The 24,312-nt window shown below is 39.2% G+C and overlaps 2 protein-coding genes across 3 annotated transcripts; one reads left to right on the forward strand and one right to left on the reverse strand.

The window, feature by feature from the left end:
• The first annotated feature begins 9,431 nt into the window (after positions 1-9,431).
• mrps35 (mitochondrial ribosomal protein S35) lies at positions 9,432-19,057 on the forward strand. Of its 2 annotated transcripts, none has more exons than XM_027019971.2 (8): positions 9,432-9,579; positions 10,041-10,093; positions 10,221-10,388; positions 11,325-11,385; positions 11,535-11,674; positions 13,349-13,458; positions 13,880-13,949; positions 17,506-19,057. In XM_027019971.2, exons 1-8 carry the CDS (start codon positions 9,444-9,446, stop codon positions 17,776-17,778), a joined length of 1,011 nt encoding a protein of 336 aa, XP_026875772.2. In that variant the 5' UTR covers positions 9,432-9,443; the 3' UTR covers positions 17,779-19,057. The 2 variants fall into 2 exon arrangements, with proteins under 2 accessions (XP_026875772.2, XP_035379636.1); XM_035523743.1 differs by having other exon boundaries at positions 10,047-10,093.
• Positions 19,058-19,125: 68 nt separating this feature from the next.
• Positions 19,126-21,710, reverse strand: LOC113583562 (mucin-17). The gene is made up of 3 exons (XM_027019953.2): positions 21,384-21,710; positions 20,974-21,108; positions 19,126-20,715 (listed from the first exon to the last, which is right to left on the reverse strand). Exons 1-3 carry the CDS (start codon positions 21,625-21,627, stop codon positions 19,268-19,270), a joined length of 1,827 nt encoding a protein of 608 aa, XP_026875754.2. The 5' UTR covers positions 21,628-21,710; the 3' UTR covers positions 19,126-19,267.
• Between the last annotated feature and the right edge of the window lie 2,602 nt (positions 21,711-24,312).

Raw genomic sequence — 24,312 nt, forward strand, 5'->3', positions numbered from 1 at the left:
TCACAAAACAAGGTAGAGATCTTACCACCAAGAAAGATGATAGCTAAGTCATTTTTGTTAACTGTTTATGTTGGGGCTCATACACCATCTTCTACATTTACTGCCTTAGTTGATTCAGGAGCCGAGGGGAACTTTTTACACGACCGTCTTGCACTGAAATTGGACATCCCAGGAGAACCATTATACAAGACTCTTTGCCTGGCTGCTCTGGATGGGTCACCAGTAGGAGCCGGTTCCATTTCACGCCGCACTACACCCATAAGACCTACCACAAGCGCACTCCATTCAGAGTTCATCTCATTTCTTGTCATAGAAGCTGCATCATTTCCAGTAATTTTTGGTCTGCCTTGCTTAGAAAATGACCCAAACATATCATGGTCCCGTTAGATCACTCAGTGGTCATCTCAATGCCTAAGAAATTGTTTGACCAGTTGTCCAGTTATGTTCCACCACTGTTGCGAGCCCTGCTGACAACCAAGCCTTTTCCATCCCTCCAGAATACCAAGATCTATCTTTGGTCTTTAGTAAGAAGAAAGCAACCCTGTTGCCTCCCCATCATCCCTATGACTGTTCTATTGAGCTCCCAGAGGGAGCCGTATTCCCCAAGGCTCGTATTTACCCTTTCTCCCAAGAAGAGAAGAACATGGAGGATTACATAGATGAAGCACTGAGTCAAGGCTTTATTCAGCCATCCACCTCACCCATTGCATCGGGTTTCTTCTTTGTGAAAAAGAAAGATGGAGGTTTTCACCCTGTATTGACTACCGGAATCTTAATCAAATATCCAAGAAATATGTATACCTGCTACCTCTCATTCCCATCGCTCTAGAACTACTGCAAGAGGCCAAGATCACTAAATTAGACCTCCATAGGTTATAATTTGAAAAGGATAAAGAAGGGTGATGAATGGAAAACTGCCTTTATCACCACCAGAGGGCACTATGAATACAAAGTCATGCCATATGGTTTCAGTGTAGCTCCATCTGTCTTTCAGGCTTTCATCAATGATGTACTCCGTGAATACATCGGAAAATTCATTTTTGCTTATATTGACGACATCCTCATCTATTCCCCCGACATTGAAAGCCACATAAAACACGTCCGAGTAGTATTGAAGACTCTTTTGGATAACGGGTTATATGTCAAGAGAGAGAAATGTGAGTTACACCTTCCTACTATGACCTTTTTAGGATACATGATCAGCCACGGTGGGATCACTATGAATGACAGGAAGATAGAAGCTATCCTCCAGTGGCTTGTCCCTGTCACAGTTAGAAAACTCCAAAGTTTCTTGGGATTTGCAAACCTTTACCACCAATTCATATGGAATTTTAGAAGTATTGCAGCCCCTCTCACAGCCCTCCTGAAAGGAGCAACGACCAAGCTATTGTGGAATCAAGAGGCTGACCAAGCATTAAAAAAACGGAAAGAAGCTCTTACCATGGCTCCTATACTTCGACATCCAGATCCTTCTGTTCCATTTGTCATGGAAGCTGATGCTTCTAACACTGGAGTAGGAGCTGTACTTTCACAATGAAATGATAAGTCCAAGTTACACCCAGTCTCTTATTTTTCCCGTAAATTATCACCGGCGGAATGTAATTATGGAATAGGAGAACGTGAACTGTTGGCCATTAAACTGACCTTGGAAGAGTGGAGCCATTGGTTAGAGGGGGCTAATCATCCCTTTCTAGTCATCATCGACCACAGGAATCTGGAGTACAGGCGAACAGCTAAACAGCTGAACCCACATCAAGCCCGTTGGTCTCTGTTCTTTTCGAAATTTAATTTTAAGATCATGTATTTTCCTGGGACCCACAATACTAAAGCCAATGCCTTATCCCACGTTTTCCTGGAGGAGACAGAAGAGCAATCTGGTAAAAAGGATACTATCCTTCCTAGCTGGATACACCTGTCAATTATACGATGGGAAATAGATGACAAAATATAAGCCATGCAAAATACAGTCATCCCAATGGAGTGTCCGTGGGACATACCACCTCATGCCATGATTGTCTATTTATGTGGGCTCATTCCTCGCTGGTCTCAGGGCATCCTGGGGAGACACATACTCGACGGCTTCTGGCTAACCGGTACTGGTGGGAGACCATGATGGGCGATATTCATAAATATGTTTCTTCGTGTTCAATTTGCATTCAGAGCAAGATGCCTAAGCCCCACCCACAGGGAAGGTCAGGGCACTTCCCATACCAGACAGACCTTGGTCTCACTTCGCATTAGATTTCATTACAGACCTCCCATGTTCCGAAGGTATCACTACGGTCCTCACTGTTGTTGATCGTTTCTCCAGGGGTGTATGGTTCATTTCATTCCTGAGTATGCCTACAGCCTTCCAAACCGCAGAAGCACTGTTCAATCAAGTGTTCCGTATATTTGGCATTCCAGAGGACATATTATCAGAAGGAGGACCTAAATTCACATTGAGCGTGGGCTTCACTTTTTGAACATATTGGGGTGGCTATTAGTCTTGCGTTGGGCTATCATCCTCAGTCGACTGGCCAATGTGAGTGGACTAACCAGCAATTAAGTCAATTCTTACATTGTTTTTGCATGAACAATCTGTCTGACTGTTTCTGTTATGGGTCGAGATGGCCCAAAATTATCTTACTAGTCCACTGGCTTGACTCCTTTTGAGTGCATTTTAGGCTATCAGCTTCCGATGGCCCTGTGGACCTCCTTCTCAGCTGATATCCCCACTGTGGATGAGTGGATGCAGTGGAGCGAGAAAGTGTGGGAGGAAACACACCAGCGCATCAAATGGGCTCTCCGATGATATAAGGAGATTGCGGACAGGCATGGGGGGAGAACCCGATATACCAACCTGGTGACAGAGTCTGGTTTTCTACGTGAGCCTTCCGCTAGATGGGGTCTTGTCCCAAATATATAGGTCCTTATGACATTACCACACGCATTAATGATGTCATGTATCAACTTAACACGAAAGTGAGCAGGTAAGTTTCAAGGTCATTTCATGTGTCCCTTCTTAAGCCTGTGATTAAAGGGCCTTTGGATGAGGTCTCTCCTGAGAACACTCCTCCTCAGCCGATTGATTACGATGGCAATCAATCAGTACGCCATATTCAGGACTCTAGGAGGCGGAATGGTTCGCTGCAGTACCTGGTCGACTGGGAGGGATTTGGTCCCGAGGAGCAAAGCTGGATTCCCCGTTGTGATATACTGTATCCCAGTCTCCTTTCAGACTTCCACGCAAGGTTTCCGGAAAGGCCTGCGCCTCGCCCTTGGGGTCAACCTCACCGCCTTACTGCAACAGATTCTGAATCAGGACCGGGCTCTGCCATGCATGCTGGGAGTCATCATGGGCGCCCTCATACCTTGGCCATCCCCGAACTCTTTGGAGGGGGGTACTGTCATAACACCCAATTCCTCAATGCACTGTAATATCCAGCAGGCTGCTCGTCACCCAACCCAGGACTCAACCAATCATGAACGTCACGTCAGATCATCATCACCCGAATATTGAAATCGCATGTATATCATTTAGGAACAAATATATAAGCTGGTAACTATTGCCTCCAGAGTTTTCTGTGCATACCGAGTGGTTTTTCCCTGATTCTATTTTCGTGTATCATACCTTGGAGTTTCTGTTTCTCGTTTCTGATTGTTGCCTGCCCCTTTGTTTACTTTTGACTGGATTTTTTGGATCATCTTTCTGGTTTTGGATACGGACTGTCTTACCATGATTTGCACTACTCTCTTTACCTGGCCCATCTTGTTGCAGCCTTTTCTTTCTTCCACTATGTGGAACTTTGTGTATTTGAAAATATTGTAGCATCCTTGTTTGTCTTTGTGAAAGAGTCCTGAGGAAAACAGGGTGATCGTCAGAAAAACTGAATGGAAAAAAGCCCAAAATTCGAAAAAACACCCAAATGATGCAAAAAGATTTTTACGCTAGAACGAGGTGAAAAAGCCAGAATTGCGAAAGTGATAGAAAGGGGTTTTTTTAAACAAAAGATGAAGTATCGAGCTGCAAGACCAAGTTCAATCTTGGTCATTTTGATTGTTTCAGTGCCTCCCCTAATCAAAGCAGTCTACATTATCTAAACTTTCTTTGCATAATCATAGGGGGGTTGAAACTCGAATGCATTTAATTCAATTAAATCAATTAATTAAATTTGATTAAATTATGCTCATCGCTTCTGGGACAGCTCTACACTCTATCCAGTTATGTTTGCTTGCATGTGCAGACTGAGAAATCCAAAAGAAATCAGAGTAAGGGTATACATGCGCTGAGAAATAAGATTACAGAGCTAAAATACAACTCTCTTTATCATCTCTCCCAATGATTGTGACAACATAACACTATCAGTGAAGCATCTGAATACACTGAGGTAAATATCTTGATGCACTGTTACATTATTTACATTAAATACATTATTTACATTAAGTAGATGTATTTTTGATATTTTATATGAAGTAGACTTAGCGGTGACCTATTATGTTACATGTTCATAATTTTATTTTTGGGTTCTGCTATAATAGCTTTACATGCTTGAATATTCCAGAAACACATTATTTTTCTCATGCTGTACATCTCTGTTCAACCTGTGTATGACATGATGTGTCCTGTGTCTTTAAGACCCCCCCCCCCGCCTGGTAAGCCCAGTCTGCTCTGATTCGTCAGCTCATCCACTCTATTCTGATTGGTCAACCACCAGAGCATTCACCCCTACATGTTACACACTTGCAAATTTATCTTTGGCAGACTATACCACTATACCCCATCTTCTGAACATGGCTAGAAAACTGAAAAGATTCCTCCCCATAGTATTTGCTATGTTTTATGTGAGGATGTGTCAGGCTTCATCTTATAACAAGGAAACTATATGAACTTGGACTCTCCAAATAAAGTGAAATTGAATTCATCAGATGACAACTCTTATTTACACTGTTAATTAAAATGTTCTGGATAATATACTGAATGCATTCAGATACCTCATTACTGCTACATTGATCATTGATATGTTGATATTTTTGTTACTAAGTCTGTTGGATGTTTACTTCATCTAAAAAAAGTCGATTCAAAAGTTTCACCAATATAATAAATTCCCAATAAAGTTATATGGTATTACAAATGATTAACCTGAAAAGGTAATAAATTCCCAATCATATAATAAGGTATAATATTATTGGTAAAATGTTATTACAGTAACAGTCATTGTATTATATTTTTAAACAAATTATTACATTATTAGGTTTTATTACATGTTTGACTGAGTTAAGTGCAAACTATTACATTTCTGGGTTTATTACATTACTGGAAAATTATTACTATATATATATATATATATATATATATATATATATATATATATATATATATATATATATATATATATATAAAATTCTATATCTCTCTCCCCCACTCTAGCATGTAATTTAATCTAAGATCATTTAACTTTTATTTTTTGCATTATTAATTTCATTTTAACACTTTATCTAAATGTTTTTCCATTTTATTTCTATTGTATCCTTTTGTACAGTACTTTCTAAATCTTGTTTAAAATTGCTATATTAATAAAAAGGACTATTATTAAAGTAAGTTAATAGAGAAAATGACAAATTAGCTGGACACTACTAACCCCAGTCCAACCCTCCAAAAGGAAATCTAAATGATAAGTAGCCTCACTCTCCAAACCTTCCACAGTGTGGTCCAGAGCTGTGCCTGCACTGTGACACTAGCTGTTTCAGGTGAGGACTCACTGACAGAAAGAAAGTGGACCTCCTGTGTGCCCCAGTGGTTCCAAAACTGCTTTTTGTATCACCCTCAACAGTCAACATGGACACAAAGTATGGCCTGTACAAGAAGTAAGGAGAAGGATTTGATGTCTTGTTGCTCTCCAAACCATGGGCCCACTTCTTTCTAATCTAAATCTAGGATGACCAAATCCCAGTCTATAGAGCAATGTCAGTTTGAGCAGTAAGTCCTCTTTCACAGATGCCAACTAAGCATCTGCCCTCTGCTCCACTGCATAGCAAAAGGAAGCAAAACTTTCTAAGAGCCTCCTATGGGACCACCGAGGCCTTTCCATGAGCTGCCAAGCAAAATAGGTTCCCCTATTTGCTACATGTGGCTCATATCCATGCCCAGATTTTCAATGTTCCCATCACAGTGCTGTGTTTTCAACACAACATGATTTGACCAGCCCTTTAGCTTTCTGCAGCATGGTGGCCTTGTCAGTTTCCCCAAGGGCCTCAGTGCCCATTAGATACAAAAAAGCCCATATCTGACACACCCAGGCAAAATTAACTTAGACAAAAGCTGCAAACCTCAGTACACTAACTTACCTACACTAAGAGAAAATGCCATACATGTCACAACATGTAAAAATTACATTAGGCTAATAAGTCTCCAACTTGTTCACATCAACCCCCCAACACCCACCCCAGTGTGTGGGGAACAACTGGTTGTGCCATATTTGTGTCAAATTTACACTCATTACAACTTTGCTTGTAGAAACACATCGATTTCTGGGCAGGAATTCCCAGAATGCAATCTCTGAATTACAAATTTATTATCTTAGATGTTCAGCTTGTCCAAATCTCTAGCAGCAATAAAATGGAAGTACAATCTTATTGACAAAGAAATGCTATCCCAACTCAATCTGACTGTGCTTACCAAAATGTTTTACTAGACATCACATATTGGAGAAAGGTTGGCAAGTTAGCACATATTATTTATTATAAAATTGATGATTGCAAACAAAATTAAAGAAGTATCCTTCAGAAACAACCACAAATCTTTGTACATTGTAAGAGTACAAAAAGTCAATTATGGGCTCTCTTTTCAGGTATTATCCATACACAATAAAAAAGGGACTTTCAAGATATGCAATAAAAATATTGTTTTCTCATTATTTTTAAAAATGCGTTTGGAGTTTTTGATAATAGTGTAAATAACAACCAATGTAAATAACAACAATAACTACTTATGTATTGCTATGAATGCTTTCAAGTAAGAACTTTCTTATCTTCCTGCTCTCATATGATGTAAATGCAGCAACAACAAAAAAGCAGCAAAATAAAATCACTTACCATATCTGTCCACCATATGATGATATTCTAAACACTTTTAAAAGAAGGAGTTAGAACAGTTTAACAGGGAAAGCCCAGAGCTCTGCACTGTGAGCAAAAACAGCCATTGATGAGTTTTATTACAAAAATGAACATTAGATCAGATCCAGCAGTACAAGGTCACAAATAGGAGAATTCCAAAGCTACAAACCAAACACATAATACCAAAAAAAAAAAAAAAACTGCCGCAGGTACAAACAAGTGTTTTTGTTATATGATTATGAACTATTACCAGAAAAGCTGCTGTCAAAGAGTAGTAAGTGAAGTATACCACCATCCCCCGCAAACTAGTCGAACAACAGGAACAACCAGTTTATTCACAATTCTATGAATGAATATATAATTAGCCTACTATGAGAATGTCTACTCAGTTTTGCCCATGAGACAACATTGTGTTGTCTGCTCCTTTAAACCTATATTCAGTCCTTATCTGTGTAACACCCCACAGCAGTCAATCTTAAAACAGACAGGAGAGGGAACTCAAGCCTCATGATTTAAAAGGTCAAGCCTTTTTCTTCAGGACAACTGTCTATCTTCTCTGCATGAAGGGCAGTACTAGAAACAATGGCTGCTGCAAACCAATCTTTGCAAGTAAAATAGAATGGAAACTAGAGTCTGGGTTCCACTCCTGTCTATCAGAGCTATCATACTAAACAGCAGATGTGCTGACAGACTCCACCATGGCTCTGCTCTTCCTGTCTGGGTTGAGTTTCTTAGCTGTCCAAATTCACCTGGATAGTTTGAGGGTAAACAGTGTATATCACAGAACAACTGATAGGTGCTTTGAAAAATTTACACAGAAACAAATTTCTGTGAATTCTGTAGTGTGTTTTATATATATACAAATACTAACGTTTAGCACAGTAGTAAACTGCACAGTACTGTATAGACTGCAGGCCTAAACTTTCTTTGTACTCCATGGTTAGGACCCAGTGCTACTCAGTGTAAGGAAAACTGAGATATCTTCATATATATATTACCCTTACAAACATGTAATATGAGCTTTAAATAATAAATGGTGCAATGAAAAACGACTACCTCTGTTTTAAAATCATCATCCCTAGAAGATACGTGGCCGGTTTATCTTGACGATGAACGGTTGTCTTTAATCCACATCAATGCATAAATAACCAAGATGTTTAAAATTCCAGCTATTAATATAATTAAGAATAGTCGCATAAATAACTTGCGAAATGTTTTCGTTACAGAAAGAAAAACTAATAATTTTAAACGAAAATATATAATGTTAAATATTAGTTTAAAAGAACGTTCCCCCTGACGGCCATCCTGTGGCATATATCCCCAAGATCCTTTATATGATGTTAATCATCAGTGAAAACTGAGCTATAACATTTAGGGAAACTTATATTTACCGTGAAATGTCACGCTGGTCCATATATCTGAAGGCAGTGATGCGCGACCGCTCTTCAGCACCATTGAGAAACAGTCGCACGCTCTCATTGAGCACAACTGAGAGATCAGTATGGTTTGCTGTACTCCCCTAAGTATGTTTGACCTCGCGAGGCGAGCGCCACAATTTATGCTGGTAGTAGCCAAACGTGTAGAGGTTATTGCGCGCACGCTGTACCCACCTGATGCACGTCACGGACGATTTTAGTCAGGACGTTTCATCTGGGCTGATTAAATGAAACGTGCCGCATCCGAGATTGAGAGAAAGGCACTGGCTGAAACTTTGAAGACGCACAGTTTTATTCTACTTTGGTATTTTTATGTGTGTGAAGTGTCGCAGTTCTTTTTTATATAGAATTTTTTTGTTTGTTTGTTTCATTACTGGCATAGTTTGGGCTGTACACTACCCTAAAGACATTGTTCGTTAGTCAACTTCTAACGTTATGGTGACTATACCAGGGCAACCAGGTTCCACATTTTTGTTATTCTGCTGATAAAAAGAAAACTCTACTCCTACTGAGTTCTGCTGATTATGAAGTCACCTAGACAGATCAATAACAATTTTTCAAACATGTTAAAAAGACATAATGAATTATTATTATATTTATTATAATTGCGTTACGTAATTATAAAGCCCATATATAAATGACCGCGTAGAGCATCATGAATATAGTTCAGTTCTGGGAAGCTGGCAAAATCCCAAAGTTTAGCTAATTGCGGATCAGAGAAAAAGGCAATAACCTAGCAGTTTAATTTCTCTTTTTATTACGGCAAGTGCAACCAGCGTATCTGATACGAAAATCCTTGACATGAACTATTCATAGAAAAGGTTCCCTGATAATAAAGAATTGAACATCATGCAAATAAGCCATGATCCGCGTGACATCTACGTCAACGTTACGTTCGGGGAAATTCTAATCATGGCGGCTTCCACATTTTGCTTTGCGTTGTCACCTTTAAGTAAAATAAAGTGCAATGTTAACATAATTTACACGCTTAACAAAAGAACTGCATTCTCCGGAGGACTCTCGAAAATAAAAGGTGTTGAGAAGCAAGGTGAGTACTTTAACGCTGATTATATTACGACTGGTCTTTGCTTATACCTCTAATTAGCTAACGCTAGCTAGCTAGGTCTGAAGTGCCAAAGAGTCATACCTTTAGCAGCTGGAATTAGCCTGCTAGCAATCTCAGAAAGGCAGGAATAGCTAACTGACTAGCGAACGAAATTCATGATGTAATGCTGATTTTATATAGTGTCTGTTGTAATATGTGCACTGCAAATACGTTTCAACTGAATAGCAAAACAGAACGAAGTACTTAATAGACATAGATAGTTATCTTAGCTAGCAATACCGTTTCACAAGGGATTATGGTGTAATGTGAATTTAATCTAACACTGGCTCACTGGATGATTACGGACTGTTGTTATCATCAGTAAGCACGATATTATAGTGCTGGTAGACCTGTTTGTCTGTTCAACCAGAGTTTTTTCCGCAGTTTTTCCCCCTATGTTTCAGTTGCAGCTTTACCGGAGAGAAGCAGCCAGGGACCAAGGAGGCCAAGAAGGGAGGTAAGTACCGATTACCGCTTTTATTTTAAATCGTGGTTTAGTAGTCATAATACAGATAGATTGTGTTTCAGAATATGTGGAATTATTAGCATGCACTATTAGAGTAAGACATCCCTGTCTCATCCAGGCGGGAGAACCACGGACAGAGCGAATGTCAGTGGACCAGGACTGGACTGCAGTATATCCTACTGCGAAGTCTTTTAAACAAAATGCGGTTCCGTTGCCAGTGCGTATGGGCTACCCAGTTAAAAGAGGGGTGCCACCTGAGAAAAAGGGCAACCTTGAACTGATAAAGGTGAGAGTGGCAATGTCCAATAAAGTCTTATATGGTATAAGCACTTGCATAAATATCTGGTTAATATCATTTTGTTGCTCTGGCTCAGCACTACCATGTATGTTAATGGTTTCTCATTATTCCCACAGTAAAAATAGTGCCTAGGGACAGGATGCATCACAGATCTAGTGTCTTATTTAGCAAATAATTGTTGTGTGTGTTTTGATTGTGGGACACTGCAGTAATAACTATTTTCATTAAATCTGAAACAAACACAAACCCCTGCAGAGCCAGAGGCTCTCTGTGAGGAACTGCCTGGACCCAGTCATGCTCAGGTTAGGTAGCAGAGCTGTCTTTCAGAGGTTGTTTGCAGTGTGTTGGGAAAGTCTCAATAATAGACTTTGTTCTTAGTCTTTGTTTCTCTGAAATGAGAATGTCACAAACATTGGCATTGCTCTCACAGTTTATGGAATGAAATCATATAGATACTTAGCACTTGAGGGAAATTATTTAAAAATGTATATACAGTGTATATTCTAATCTTTCAATAGAACAGTAACTTTTTGTGAGATATTAACCCCAAAATATCTGTAACTCACTTGGGAGTTAAAACTGAAGTTTAAAAGTTAGCTAAGGCTATTTATAGCATTTACTAAATAGTTTGGCTTTAGAATTAAAGACTTTGAAAATCTTGTTCCAGTGTGTCAGTGTTTTACTGTGCTGTCAGCAAGCTCACCTTTGGCTAAAGCCAAAGTTGAATTAAACAGCTGGTATCTGTTTTCAACTAAGATTAAATGGTTTAATTCAGTGAATCCTGCTTTCTTCAAGAAAGACTGTCGAGCTTGCATCATAGTGTATCTTCTTGCTCTAAGTTTCGTTAAAATCAGATGATAACACAATAGTGAACATATATTACTTTCAGATTCAGATAGTAACATGATCATCAATGTCTTGCAGATTCCAAACTTCCTACACTTAACCCCAGTTTCCATCAAGAAACACTGTGAAGCTCTGAAACGTATGTTTATTATAGTTGTTTTGTCCTTCATTCTTTTGGCAACAATGATCTTTATAATTTTGAATTATTTTTAATAATATTGTTTGTGCAAAGCACAGAAAAGGCCATTTTCGTATACTCTTCCCCTTTGTTCTCTCTCTCTTATGCAGCATTCTGTACGGAGTGGCCAAATGCTCTGGACTCTGATGCTAAGTGTGAAGAACATTTCCCCATACAGGTGCAAAGTAAAGACTTTGTCTCTGCTGGACCTTCACTGAGGAACCCAAAAGCTAGAATCATTACACTGACTGTGAGTCACTATATTGAAATGTCTAATCCAGGGATGGACAAGGAAAAACGGGGCTGAGCACCTCTTTTTGCAAGAGTGCTGCTCTGCACTCCAAAAACAGAACTATGCTGAAATACAAAAACAACTTAACAATCTTTTTCCTTTTACATCAATGTACAGGCCTGATTCTGATACATTCAGGAGTTTTGTGACAAATTCCGAATGTACAGTATACATGATTCTGATACATTCAGAATTTGTCACAATAGGCAGGTTGCCCGCGGGTATGTAAAAAGCCTTAATTTGTCTGAAATTACATTTTACAAATTTAAGGCATTGAAATGGTGCGGTCTTAAATCTTTTGTATCTTTAATGTTGGCCCATTCAAATTTGCGGAACTGAAAATCCTATGACTAACACAGTTAGGCTCAGTCGCCCAATTACCAGTTGTACATGTGAAAACTGCCTAGTGAAGATGACAAGCTACATTTTGATCTCATTTGTTAAGAGATTGTGGCACAAGTTCGTTTCCATACATGAGTTATGTTTGAAGAAAATATTCTCACGGGTTCACTGCACCCTGAGAAGATAGCTGGGCAAACATCATTTGTCATCTTGTACATCATCAGAAGAGAAGTTTACTCAGTCAACTGAGGCAACTAAGACATTTTTTAAATGGTTTATTACCATGATGTTTTAATATTTCTACTCTGGAAACCTGACATTTTTGTTGAAGTTTGAATATATTGTCAGTGCCAACATTTTTGCACAACTGACACGATGATCAAGAGAGATTTGTTTAGTCCATCAACACTATTCAGTTAGCAGATGGACTAGCTAGCTACTCTTATGAGTAACACTGGTTATGTCCATTTAGATGAGGAGAAATCTGTCCACCTCGATTATTGTTATTTTTACCAAATAACATTTTTTTCATTCCTGTTCAATCTTGTTGGCATATACACTGACTAACATGAATTTAAATTAATGATAGTTGTGTTGGCCACACATGGATTGCAAGCTATCTGGCTATAGCTAAAACTGTTCCAACTTAATGTCAGGAACTGTTATTTCAGGAATAGAAAGCCTTTCCAGCAACAGCACCCAGGCATTTCTTTTTAAATTGGTTATGATGTCATTTCCTGGAATGTGCTCTTTTGTTTGTTTTGTTTGTTTGGCCCATAATTTTTTCCTGTCAACCACTCCCACTTCGATTTTTACCATCGATCATCTTAATTTTAAAGAACGTGCATCAGAGAAGCTACCCATAGATGAAACATTATGGTTCTTTAAGGCTTCTTTAGTAATCTTCATGCCAGTGAATTAATGCCTCGTAACCGATGTTGAGAATATGAGACCCCCCACATATGTCATTTACACGATTTTCCCAGAATGAAACGCCACACACTTTTTTTTTCTTTCTGATTTTTTTTTTTCTTTTCTTTTCCCTCTCTCCATCCACCCCCACCTGCCCCTTATTGGGTATGTTTGTTTGTTTGTTTTTCCCCATAACTTGTTCTTGCAGTGGCATCTTATACATAGTTGTTATGCAGTACATATTGGTTTGTATTAATGTTTTTTTTTTTTCCCTTTCTTTTTACATTTATCCATGATATGTTAGCAGGTGCAGTCATTGTGTGTACGACTGTTAAATCTTAAAACCCAAAAAAAAAAAAAACATTTCTGTGTCTTTAGGTGAAGCTGTCCAGTTTGAATCTGGATGACCATGCAAGGAAGAAGATGATTAAACTGAGTGGAGAGCGTTACAACAAAGAGTCAGACACACTTACAATCACCACAGAAAGGTAGCCCCTACTCCCTTGCTTTTTGGTTTTTATCTGTTTCCAGAAATATTTTTACCCATTGCTCTTTTAAAAGATGCTTTTGCTCAATACTTTTTTTAATAAACATTTTTACTAAGATATTCAGGAATGAAAAGTGTATTTAATACCATGTCATGCCAACACTAGGGTTGAGATGAGTTGACATTGGATAATGTAACATCCAACATTGGGTGATCTAAAATCATAACGTCCTTGGGGTTAAAAACTTAACAGTGAGTGACTGTATCTTTTGATAGGCATAATCCTAAATACATAAATAATCATGATTTCTTTTCCCATAACCACTTGACTGTGTACAAAACTACCACAAAAACTATTTTTTGTTTCTTCTTTTTCTTTTTAAGCAAAAACCTTTAACATTTCTCTGTTCCTTTCACATCAGTTGTCCACTGAGACAGCAGAATTATGACTACGCCTTGTACCTGCTCACTGTTCTGTACCATGAATCCTGGGTAAGCCTTTTCACTTTTATGCTTGAATGAGCATGTTCTATGAGTTGTATATGAAGTTTGTGTGTTTAAAAAGGTCACGGTCTATATGTCTGTTCAAACGATTGCACCTGGTCTGGTTGTGGTTGTGGACAACTGAGGAGCTGCCTTTCTAGGCAGATACCAGAGCCTTCAAAGCTGCCAGCGGAAGGGTTGAATATACATTTAAGAGTGTGTGTGCTTCTGAACACACAAGGGTTCACCCTCTGCCTTTCATCTGAGGCATAAATATTTCAGAGTTTTCATTGTACTCCCCACCCATGTCAGCGGGGGTCCTTCTGACAGTGTTTGTGTCCTGGGCTCTGCGCTGAGGGGGGCCCCCAGAGCTGGGAGAGAAAGGGAATGAGTGATAGTTTTGAGGTGTGCACTTGTGTGCCTGTGTGTGCGCATGCCTGTGCGTGTGTGTGTGTGTGCCTGTGCGTGCGCGTGCCCCTGCGTGTATGTATGCAGGAGATCTTGCTTGAAAATGTGGTGCAATGAAAACATTTTAGCCTGTTAATATAATTTTTTTTTGAGTAAATACATCGATGAACACTTTTGTGGTTAATGTGAGGATCTATATAAATTGAACATCTTGTGTTTGTATTAATGAACAGGATAATTACTTGTGATTTGTGATTTCACAGCTGGTCATTTCTCAGTAGTTTATGTTGATTACTCAACATACAATTTTTCATGGTTGGCACATATTTAAACCAGTGAGCAACATGATGGCAGAAAGTGAGGCAGGAGAAGGATACCTAATAAATTTTCCTTAGACTTTAGGCTGTCAAGTCACAATGTATGGGCTTGTCACAGACCATCAAAGAGCCTATCTTACTCAGGTAGTGGCCATTGTATAAAGAATTACTGTTTCAATAACAACTATAAACTGTTACTCAAATCTTGCTGCGTCTAAAATGGTGATGGTTAAAAAGATGTATAATACAATTAGTTGCAACATTGGAATACTTGATACACCCCATTTGCACAGTACAATTGGAAAGATTTAAATGACTGTAGTGTAAGGTTAGGGTACACGGCACTGATTTCAGGGAGGATTAGCATGAATATGATACTCTTGAACTTCTCACAGACAGCTGTAACATCTGTTGCTTCTCATGCCCGTCCATTCAGTCAGTTTCATTCAGTTTTGCACCTTACCATTTACCAGCAAACTGCCTGCATGCTCCTTCTTCAAGAGAAATATTCAGGAGATAGTGAATGTAATGTGATAAATGTAAGGCTTTGACTCAGACAAGTATAAAACAAAAGCGTTTCTCAGTTGACTTTCCTCGCCCTGACATTACTCATGAGTTTCCTGGTTACCCCAGATAGGCCCAGGCTGACTCAGTCAGGTGTATTTTCCCAGTATGTCAAGCTCACAAGGGACCATGTGGCCCGAGTGTTTTGTAACTTGCGCCTTAGCTCTGCTGTAGAGACGAGGCTGTCTCTGAGAAAGGCCATGGGCGAGCATTGTCAGCCATCCTGTATGGGAAGTGTAAATGCGTCCACTGGCCTTTGCAGGTACAATGGCCGCCAAAGTAGTGCCTGCGAACGGATAGATGTGGCTAGAGTGACGTTGGGTTGCACAGGGAGGGGGGACAGCAGTTGACAATGGTGGTGATTGTTGGTGAGCAAAGGAGTGATTATATCTAAGTCCTTATTTACCTGCCAATAGTGCTCCCAGGTAATCCATTCATGCATTATTTAAACTAATAGCAGAATGATAGACTAGGTCTTACTGGTTGTAAATGTCTGAACTTACTGTACCATATAAAACCATATACTTGATGTAAGTGTGATGTTCATAAAAGTTCTAAAGTATGCCATCCATAACTTCTGCTGCATCAAGCTGCTTTAGAAAGAACAGCTGGAGCTGCAGGAACAAATTAAGCTACAGTTAGTTAACACCATTTTCTCTTGATGTATGTTTACCTAATTAAGTACAATGATAATTTTTATCATAGGAACAGCAATTAATCTTTTGCAATAAAAAACATGCATGTCTATTTACATGCATGTCTGCATTCTACAAAATAAGAAGAATATAAAGCATTATTGCAAGTTTTATTTTTAAATGGCCACATGAATTAAGTATATGGCAAGTCTAAATGAATATTTAGTACTTTTAATGTCATTTTAATGTAAATGTTGTACAAAACCAAAAACTAAAATTGCACAAAAAGGGAAAATGGCTGATATATAGTTTTTCGTGGCAAGGTCTCAAATATGACTTTTTAAATAACTTTCCAATAATGTAACATTTTGCTGATCAAGAAGACCCTGCTATAATGGCTCTGGCTGTGAGCTGGTCTTTTAAAGGCTCTGTGCCTGTTGCATTCTCAATTATACCCTTGTTCTCTACATTGAAAGGGTAATCACATCATGTAGCTACAAACTAATTGAACAACCTCTTTAATTTGGGACTTTTAATTCAATCAGTGTCAGCATGTTAAAAACACTCAATACCAATGATGTCTAAAGCTTGAGGTTAAGAGGAAAACTGAAAAATGTCCTACATTTTTATATATTTTGCCTTGATGTCCACTTATTATGTTTGTGTGGCTGAATGTCAGAATTCATTTTTATATAAACATTTTTACAGAGAAAATGGCAAACTTGCCCATAAATCCTGTCATGAAACATACCTGATGTATTTCAGCTCTTGGTGTTCCTGTTAAATTAAAAAGAGGAGGTGCAACTTTGCTTGCTTTTCACATAGCAAAAAAAATCAGGATGAGTACCTTATGAACCTCCATGTTTTTGTAGTGGGTCGATCTTCCGACAAGTACCTGAACAGAGTGAAGTCAGATTTAGTAGTTAACCATTTGGCATATACAGCCTTCCACTGAATACCCAAAGCATGAATAGGCAGAGTTGTGTAATGAGTTTGTTCTTCTGATATCCGAGAGATTTCAAAATTTTTTAAATGATTTTAATATGCGGCGTTTGTGCAGCTTAGATTCTATAATATGGACTGGGGCAGTGAACAGTGCGTTTTGAAACCTTAATGATAGTTACAGATTACTTCAAAATTCTTTAATTCAATAAAGTTAGGGAAATTACATTTTCCTTTATATTGGCAGGGCTGTTCAGGGGGGCACTATAATAATAATGGCTATTAGATTGGAACACCTGGACTGGTGAGAGGGATTATCTGCCCTGGGGCATGCATATGGCAACACAGTAACTCTCACTCTCTCTGTTACACGCGCACACACAAAGGAGCTTTTGTATAAGTGGAGTATGATGGAGTTTGAGACAGGGTGCTGATGGAATACTATGCATTTGGAACCAGAGCCTCTAAATTAGGCCTGTAGAGATCAAAAACATCTTCATCTCGGTGACATTCATGTGCATCGTGTTTGCATGTAAAGCCAAGACATCCAGATAAACTGGCTAATGCCAGAACAGGCCTAGATTGTGATTGATCGTTCCTATAATCAAATCAAAACTTAAACTTTTGTTCTCTAGTGTCGAACATTTGCTGCTTGTTATTGGGTTTCAAAATGTTTCCTTCCTATTGCTTATTTTCCAGAAAATGGAGGAATGGGAGAAAGAGAAGACACGTGCTGACATGGAGGAGTATGTTTGGGAGGACAGCCCATCGCAGAAGAACATTCTAGAAACATTGTTACGCATGCATGCAGTTGAGAAGTGTGAAGAGGATGGAGGAGTGCAGAAGGAGTTGCTGGGGCGACCAGAGGTGGAGGAGTACAAAGACTCAGTGACCAAGCTGAAGAATGAGGGAGAGAATGAATGCAACATTCAACAGTACAAGGATGCAGTGAAGAAACTGCTAAATATCTGAGGAAAAATCTTGGATGAGAACAAAGTTGGAAATTGCCTTTGAGTTATAAGAAGGTAGATGTAAGACCAGTTTATAGCCATTTGTAACCTATTCTGGATCCAAGATTCTCACTGTTACTGAGATGGTTGATGCACATGGGTTCACATGAAGAATCCCTCTTATCACATATGTACACTCAAATTTCTAATGTTTTCCTGTAAAAATGTTTGGTACGGCAAAGGTAAAAATAGCTGCCATGTCCATTTTAAGCAGCAAATACACAAAACCATGCTCTTGAAGTACATGCTGCTAGAGCTATCAATTTTCTTTAAATTATGTGATGGTCTTTGTCTGTTTCCTGTATTTATATGCTAATGATGTATCAAATTGCTGATTCTTTACCTCCGTATCATTAAATTTTAAGGCAGTTTGTGCTATACTTTTAAAAAGTTTGGCAAACTGTTACCTCCTTTTGACGCATAAACATGAATCAGTCCACTCCTCTGGGACTTAAACGCATCGTCCTCCTTGAAAGCAAATTCCGTACCATTACAGACACCCTGCTTAAAGGGTGCTTTCAAGTAAAGCCTGCTAAATATACCCAGTCGCTCCATTAGGTTCTGCTCTGGTCAGTTGGTTATGGGAAAAGAGTAACCCGACTCTTTCAGAAGAGTTCCGGCTTTTTCCATTTGGGTATGTGGAGGAAAAACGAATCCAAACCCAGGTGGTGGTACCAGTCTTTTAACAACTCCCAGTGCTTAGGGCCAACTGCCTTTTGAAGAACAAAACTGAGCTTGTTGGCTGTCTTGCTTGGAAGCCTCCATCAGACTACTTAACGTGAACATCAAGTGTTCTCTCTAAGCTCTGGTTTCAAAATGTATAATCACAAAAAGCATCTGAATCTGTCCAGTGGACCTGTTTCTACATTAGGCTTTCTAATTAGAGGATGTTGTGAGGGACATTGTTTAATAGAACAGGCTTAGTTTAATGGAAATAATAAGCATTTAAATTACATTCTCCAAAGAGTCCTTATTCAAATTACATTTATGATCATCCAGGTTTTCTAGGATGTTAGAATTTTTGAGTTAACATAAGTCAACAAAACAAACCATTGTGATTAATGATGCTGCTGAATATTTGTAGGAAACCAAATGAATAAAAGTAATTGATTTTGATAACTAAACATTGTTACCATACTAAGGATGTGGAGTGGTGGAAAAAGTCTGTTTATATAGTCTATTTTACATAATATGTCCATATGTGAGTTCATCTGACATAAAGTAAAATACTACTAAATTAAGTTTACAAACCTTATAGTAGTTCTTTCTTGGTCCCGCAGTAATACTTGGAAGATTGTGGATTTTTTTAAAAGGCTAATGGTCAAAAAAAAGCAAAAAACTTTCTGTTGTTAAAGGTATGATTGTTAAAGCTATGAATGAGACATGAGGATAATTTTGTCCTTAGCTGAGTTGTGGGTGGGATGTACAAAGATGGCATTTGTTTGAAGCCCCTACAAAACAGAACCTGTTTTAGGAAAACTCTCTCTTACAATGACATATTTGATTAGTTGCATGGAGCCTCTCTTTCCCCTTAGGGTAGTCTGGTATCTCCCCTTCCTCCTCCTTCTCCCCCTCCAACTCACTGCCATTAACACTGAACAACAACAACCAAAAGCCACAGTTCCACAGGTTGCCAATGCTACCAATATAGTATTGGCTGCAAGATGCCATGTTGGCGTTGAGTCTCCATCACCTTCAGGATGTGTACTGTCACCTGTTGTTATGTTCCGGCTTATATATCCTTTTGTGTCATTAGGGTATGGCTGGCTGTCCGCCATGATGCTACGGGGTGTCAGTGAAATGTTTAAGCTATTGTTTGTGGAAGTAGGTAAGTGCGGTCTGGTTGAAGGCGTTGGCATGACAGAGCCAGAAGAATCCTCGGTGGCAGTGGTTGTGTTTGTGGTAAACACTTGAGGTAGGCCATGTGTTGTTGGGGACTGAGTAATGTCACCTTCTGTTTGAGGAGATACTGGTGATAGGGTATTTGTCAGCTCAGTATAGGGCCAGGTTGTAGTTGTGTAGCTTCTTTGTTTTTTTTGTGGTTGTGTAGTTGTAGATGTATAGCTTTGCATAATTGGCTGAGTAGTTATGTACTGAGCCAAAGTTTTGATTGTAGTAGGAATGTGTGATGCTAAGGTTGCAAATGTAGAGCTTAACTGAGAAGTAAAAAGTCTAGTGTGTGCTGAAGTCACATCTGTAGAGTTTACTTGAGCTCTAGCAAGTGGTATAAGTGTGGTTGTAACTTTACTGTTGAGGTTTGTACTCTTAGCTAAATCTGTCTGAGCCTTGACGTTACTGGTAGTATAGGCTGTGCTGGGTGCCCACGCTGTGGTTGCAGGAGCAGTATGTTTGGTCGGAGATGTGTAGCCTGATGTGGGCAGACTGGAGAATACTGGAACTGTGGTGGCAGTAGGGGAAGTGAGCTGAGGAGGGGACACTGAGCCTGTTTGTGTAGGAAAGATGGAAGAGGCCTGAATAGAACTCTGTGGAGCGTAGGACGTCCTTTTGGTTGAAGCGCTAGTAGTAAGGTGTAGGGATGCGCTGGTAATATCGCGAGTAGGAATGGTTTGAGTGGACCTCTTCAGGGTTGTGGAATTCAGCCTTAGAGGAGAGGCTGGAAGGATGTCCTGGGTGCCCTGGGTAGGCTGGATAGAGATGAATAAGGGAGTGAAGAGGGGCAGGCTGGATGTATGTGAGGTGGCTGGGGCTGATGGATGTGTGCTAGTGGAACAAGCTGGAGGATGGCCAGTGCCGCTAGCTGCCACATGAGGCCAGTTGAACTGACGTTTATCAGACGTAGGGGGCTCGGAGACATTAAGCCTAGATGAGGCCTGATGAGGCAGCACTCGCACATTAGAGGTGAAATATTTCCCAAACACCAACAGGTCAGGATCCACACCTGCAAAGCATACCTGAAATCAGCTCCTGTAATGACCTGGAACACTTTAGTCTTAATGTATTGCAAGCTGAGATTCAAACAGCTAATGGTCCAGTTACCATATTTTAAACAAATCTAAAATACAACATTGGCATTTCAAAAGAGAGACGAGCTCATTAACACATTAAGATGGTATTTTATATCCAACGGAAAGACCAAAGTTATGTTGAATTACATATTAATCCATTATTAAATCTGATTTACAATGATATCGCCCACCTTTAGTAACATTGTACAGGATGACATTGCCCTTTTGTCGCAAGATACAGCTTTCCAGAGTTGGGCAGTGGAAATGAAAGCAGTTGACACTGTCTTGAGTGGTATTGAAATGATATACAGCCAGGTTACAGGAGACTGCGGGATCAGACAAACTAACGTGATGTTTCTGGTAAGATGAAGCGGACCGTAAACGCAGTTTCAAGACTCAAGTAAAAATCCGTTTTCCAGTTGCGAGATACATAACTTCGCAAAGTAAGGCAATACTTGGTTGGTTACTTTTTAAATACTAGAAGGACAACAACTGATTTACATCTGTTTTGAAATACAGTTATGGTTACAGTCACTGTTTTCTACACTGAAGTCTAGATGCAATACCTTTTAAAAACTTATCGAATCAATTTCGAACTTACAATTTCGTGTGAGGCAGCACGCCCGGCTGCATTTTAATGCGCTCTCTTCTAGATAAAACTCCAGAAGTTGCGCACCTCTGCGTTGGGAGTCGTTAATATCGATGTAGAGTCCTGGGAAGCGTCGTATCCAGCAGTTCTTATAGTAAGAAGTCGGGGAGCACTTGGATTCCGCGTAACAAATTAAATTTAAGATTAATAGTAAAGTCCATGAAACAATCATTGCGCGATTGGTTAGATGTCTCATTGAAGGGAAGTCGAATCACGTTAACGAAGACATCTCTGAAGCAGTCGAATCATTTTTCATATGAGATTCAGTGACAAAATTTGCGGACGGATGGCTGATGGTACAACAGGTAACAGGTGTCTCGCGGCTATGATAAGACTGCGCTGAACGTGCGAGCGCCAAGTTTTGGAATTCATCCCTAAATCTCGTCCCACGCCCACCTAACAGAATACATCACCAATATTCTCTATATGTTTTGCTATCCGACATGACTTTATGCAGGCAAACATTAAAATATTGAACAACATTAAGCATTATCTTGTAAACATTAACATTTTCTGAAGACTATATGTGATAAAAATAATTTTCCAATTATAACAGTACAACAGCTGTTATTCCATAACATTTTTAAAGAAAGGAAGTAGACTATCTCACAAGTTTTCACATATGCTCATAAAGACCATCAATCACAGCATTATCGGTCAGAAGCAAAATACTTTAAGTAATTTTTCAGCTGGACGGTTATTAGTTCTCGTGAGAATTCTACCCAGTTTCACAAGAAACCAGAGATGATTATTTTGATTTGAAAGTCTAGTTAAGAAAACATTATTATCAGTTTTTCCTGATTGCTTTTCACTTTAGAGCTGGAGAAAAGCAATCCAGAGCTGAACAGCACTGTGTTCAGGACCCTGGCACACCTATGTGGAAAACACTGCTGTGCAGTTGATATGGCAGCCTGGCTGCAGGATTTGCTCTTCAAGCCAGCATGAATCAACAGAGGTAAGCTCAGCAGCCAGCTTGAGCAGACCCAACAGCACGTTGGAGTTTTGCCATACTGTTGAGACTGAGCTTGGATGAGTGTTCCAAAGCACTGAAATAATGTATATGATTACCTTTTTTACTTCTTTGGTCAAGGTGTCAGATTATTTGGATCATTTGCATTGTGTGTGTGTGTGTGTGTGTGTGTGTGTGTGTGTGTGAGAGAGAGAGAGAGAGAGAGAGAGAGAGAGAGAGAGAGAGAGAGAGAGAGAGAGATTTATGGCTACAGTAGCTACATTACCTTGGAAAAAAAAAATTGTGTCAGAATGAATCCATGGTCACTTCCAGAAGCTGGAATATTCCCCAGTGGCCATCTCCCTCCTCCATGAGTTCTGTAGTGGAATCTCCTTTCCCTACACCTACACGTATTATGTAATCATTCACCTCTTCCACCTCCATGTACTCTCCTTCAAACTCCAGGGGTTCTCCCATACAGTAAAGCCTTTTTAACTGCACCTGTCCAAAGATGTGACTACAGTAATTTTTGTTTCTCTGAGTCATGTTTGTTGATTAAATATATCCTCTCGTCCTTTGCTGAGTTTTGTTATGCTGATTGTTGTCCCTTTTTGTACTCTCAGTGCCATTGTGATTGAGGCTGGTGATGTATTAATGGTGACGGGACTTGACCTGCCAACCTTCTGATTACTAGTCATGTACCTCAACTGTTGGGCCCTAAAATTATTCATTCAGAATAATCTTTGGCTCAGTCAAAAATGATTACAGTTCTACAATCCAAGAAATCTGATGCATGTCAATATAGTTCAGTGTAGTCTTAATGTAGTTTATTACTTTTTGTGATACAGTACATTGAGTTCAGAACCACTGCAGCTACATAGTAGATAGTTGCACCCCAAAACAACTACCTACTATTTGTTTGGTTATTTATTTATATATGATTATTTTTTGTTAAGCTTCATGCACGAAGTGCTTGGAACCCTATTGTATCTTCTGGAATTTTTAAAATTTTTATTTTACTTTGCTAAAACGCAACGTGCAGCATAGACCATTAGGCCCAGAAACACCAAACTTCGCAAGAAGGTGCCAAAGGCATGAAATGACTCAGGCAAGTAAAAGGACCTTTACTGTCCTGAAGGTGGCGCTATAGCACACTATTTTATGTTTTTGTAATTTTCTCCCACACTGTAAGGTTTAGACAAAATTATACTTTCATTAAATTCCTTGGATCAGTCCAACAAACCAATAGTACAGCCATTAATCTTCACCCACTTACATTTTTTTTGCTACAACAATAAATGAACAATGGCCCTACAGTCTTCAGAATGGACTCTGGGGATCCTTAAGGACTGAACTGAAGAGATCTACTATTGAATGTGTTGTTTTGTAGTAGAATGTGTACAGCCAGTTCCCCTTAATAAAGAGTAGGCTGGTATGCAAATTTGTATAATGTGTTTAGCATCTTATTGGTTTTTCATATTGCATCGTCTGAGATTTATGTTGTGAAAGCATATATCTGTTATATCTAAATATAGTTAGGCTACACTGTCATTTAGAGAAGCAAAATATTATAAAATCATATGCCTCATAGCTCTTTGTTTGTCGTTTGTAAGATGGTTGTAACACAAGTGGCTAATAATCAGCACTGTAACACCATGGTACTTATAAGTTTAATTTTTGTGCGTGATTTCCGAATGCTATATACCACCATCTTCAGTCCACTAGATGGCAATATCGCTATACATCCAGGACCGAGAAAACGCTTACCAGTCCAATCATTCACACGCGTTCTTTTTAAAAAGGTCTTCCCTTTCAGCTCAAAAACTAACAAACCTATTATGTTTTTTTCAGTAGCTAAATTTGCTGATGTTGCACTAAGAGTTTAAATTAGCGAACACTTTCCAAAGGCAAAGAAAGGTCCTTTTTGTTTAC

This window comes from Electrophorus electricus, chromosome 2, assembly GCF_013358815.1.
Source record: "Electrophorus electricus isolate fEleEle1 chromosome 2, fEleEle1.pri, whole genome shotgun sequence".
Taxonomy (NCBI): domain Eukaryota; kingdom Metazoa; phylum Chordata; class Actinopteri; order Gymnotiformes; family Gymnotidae; genus Electrophorus; species Electrophorus electricus.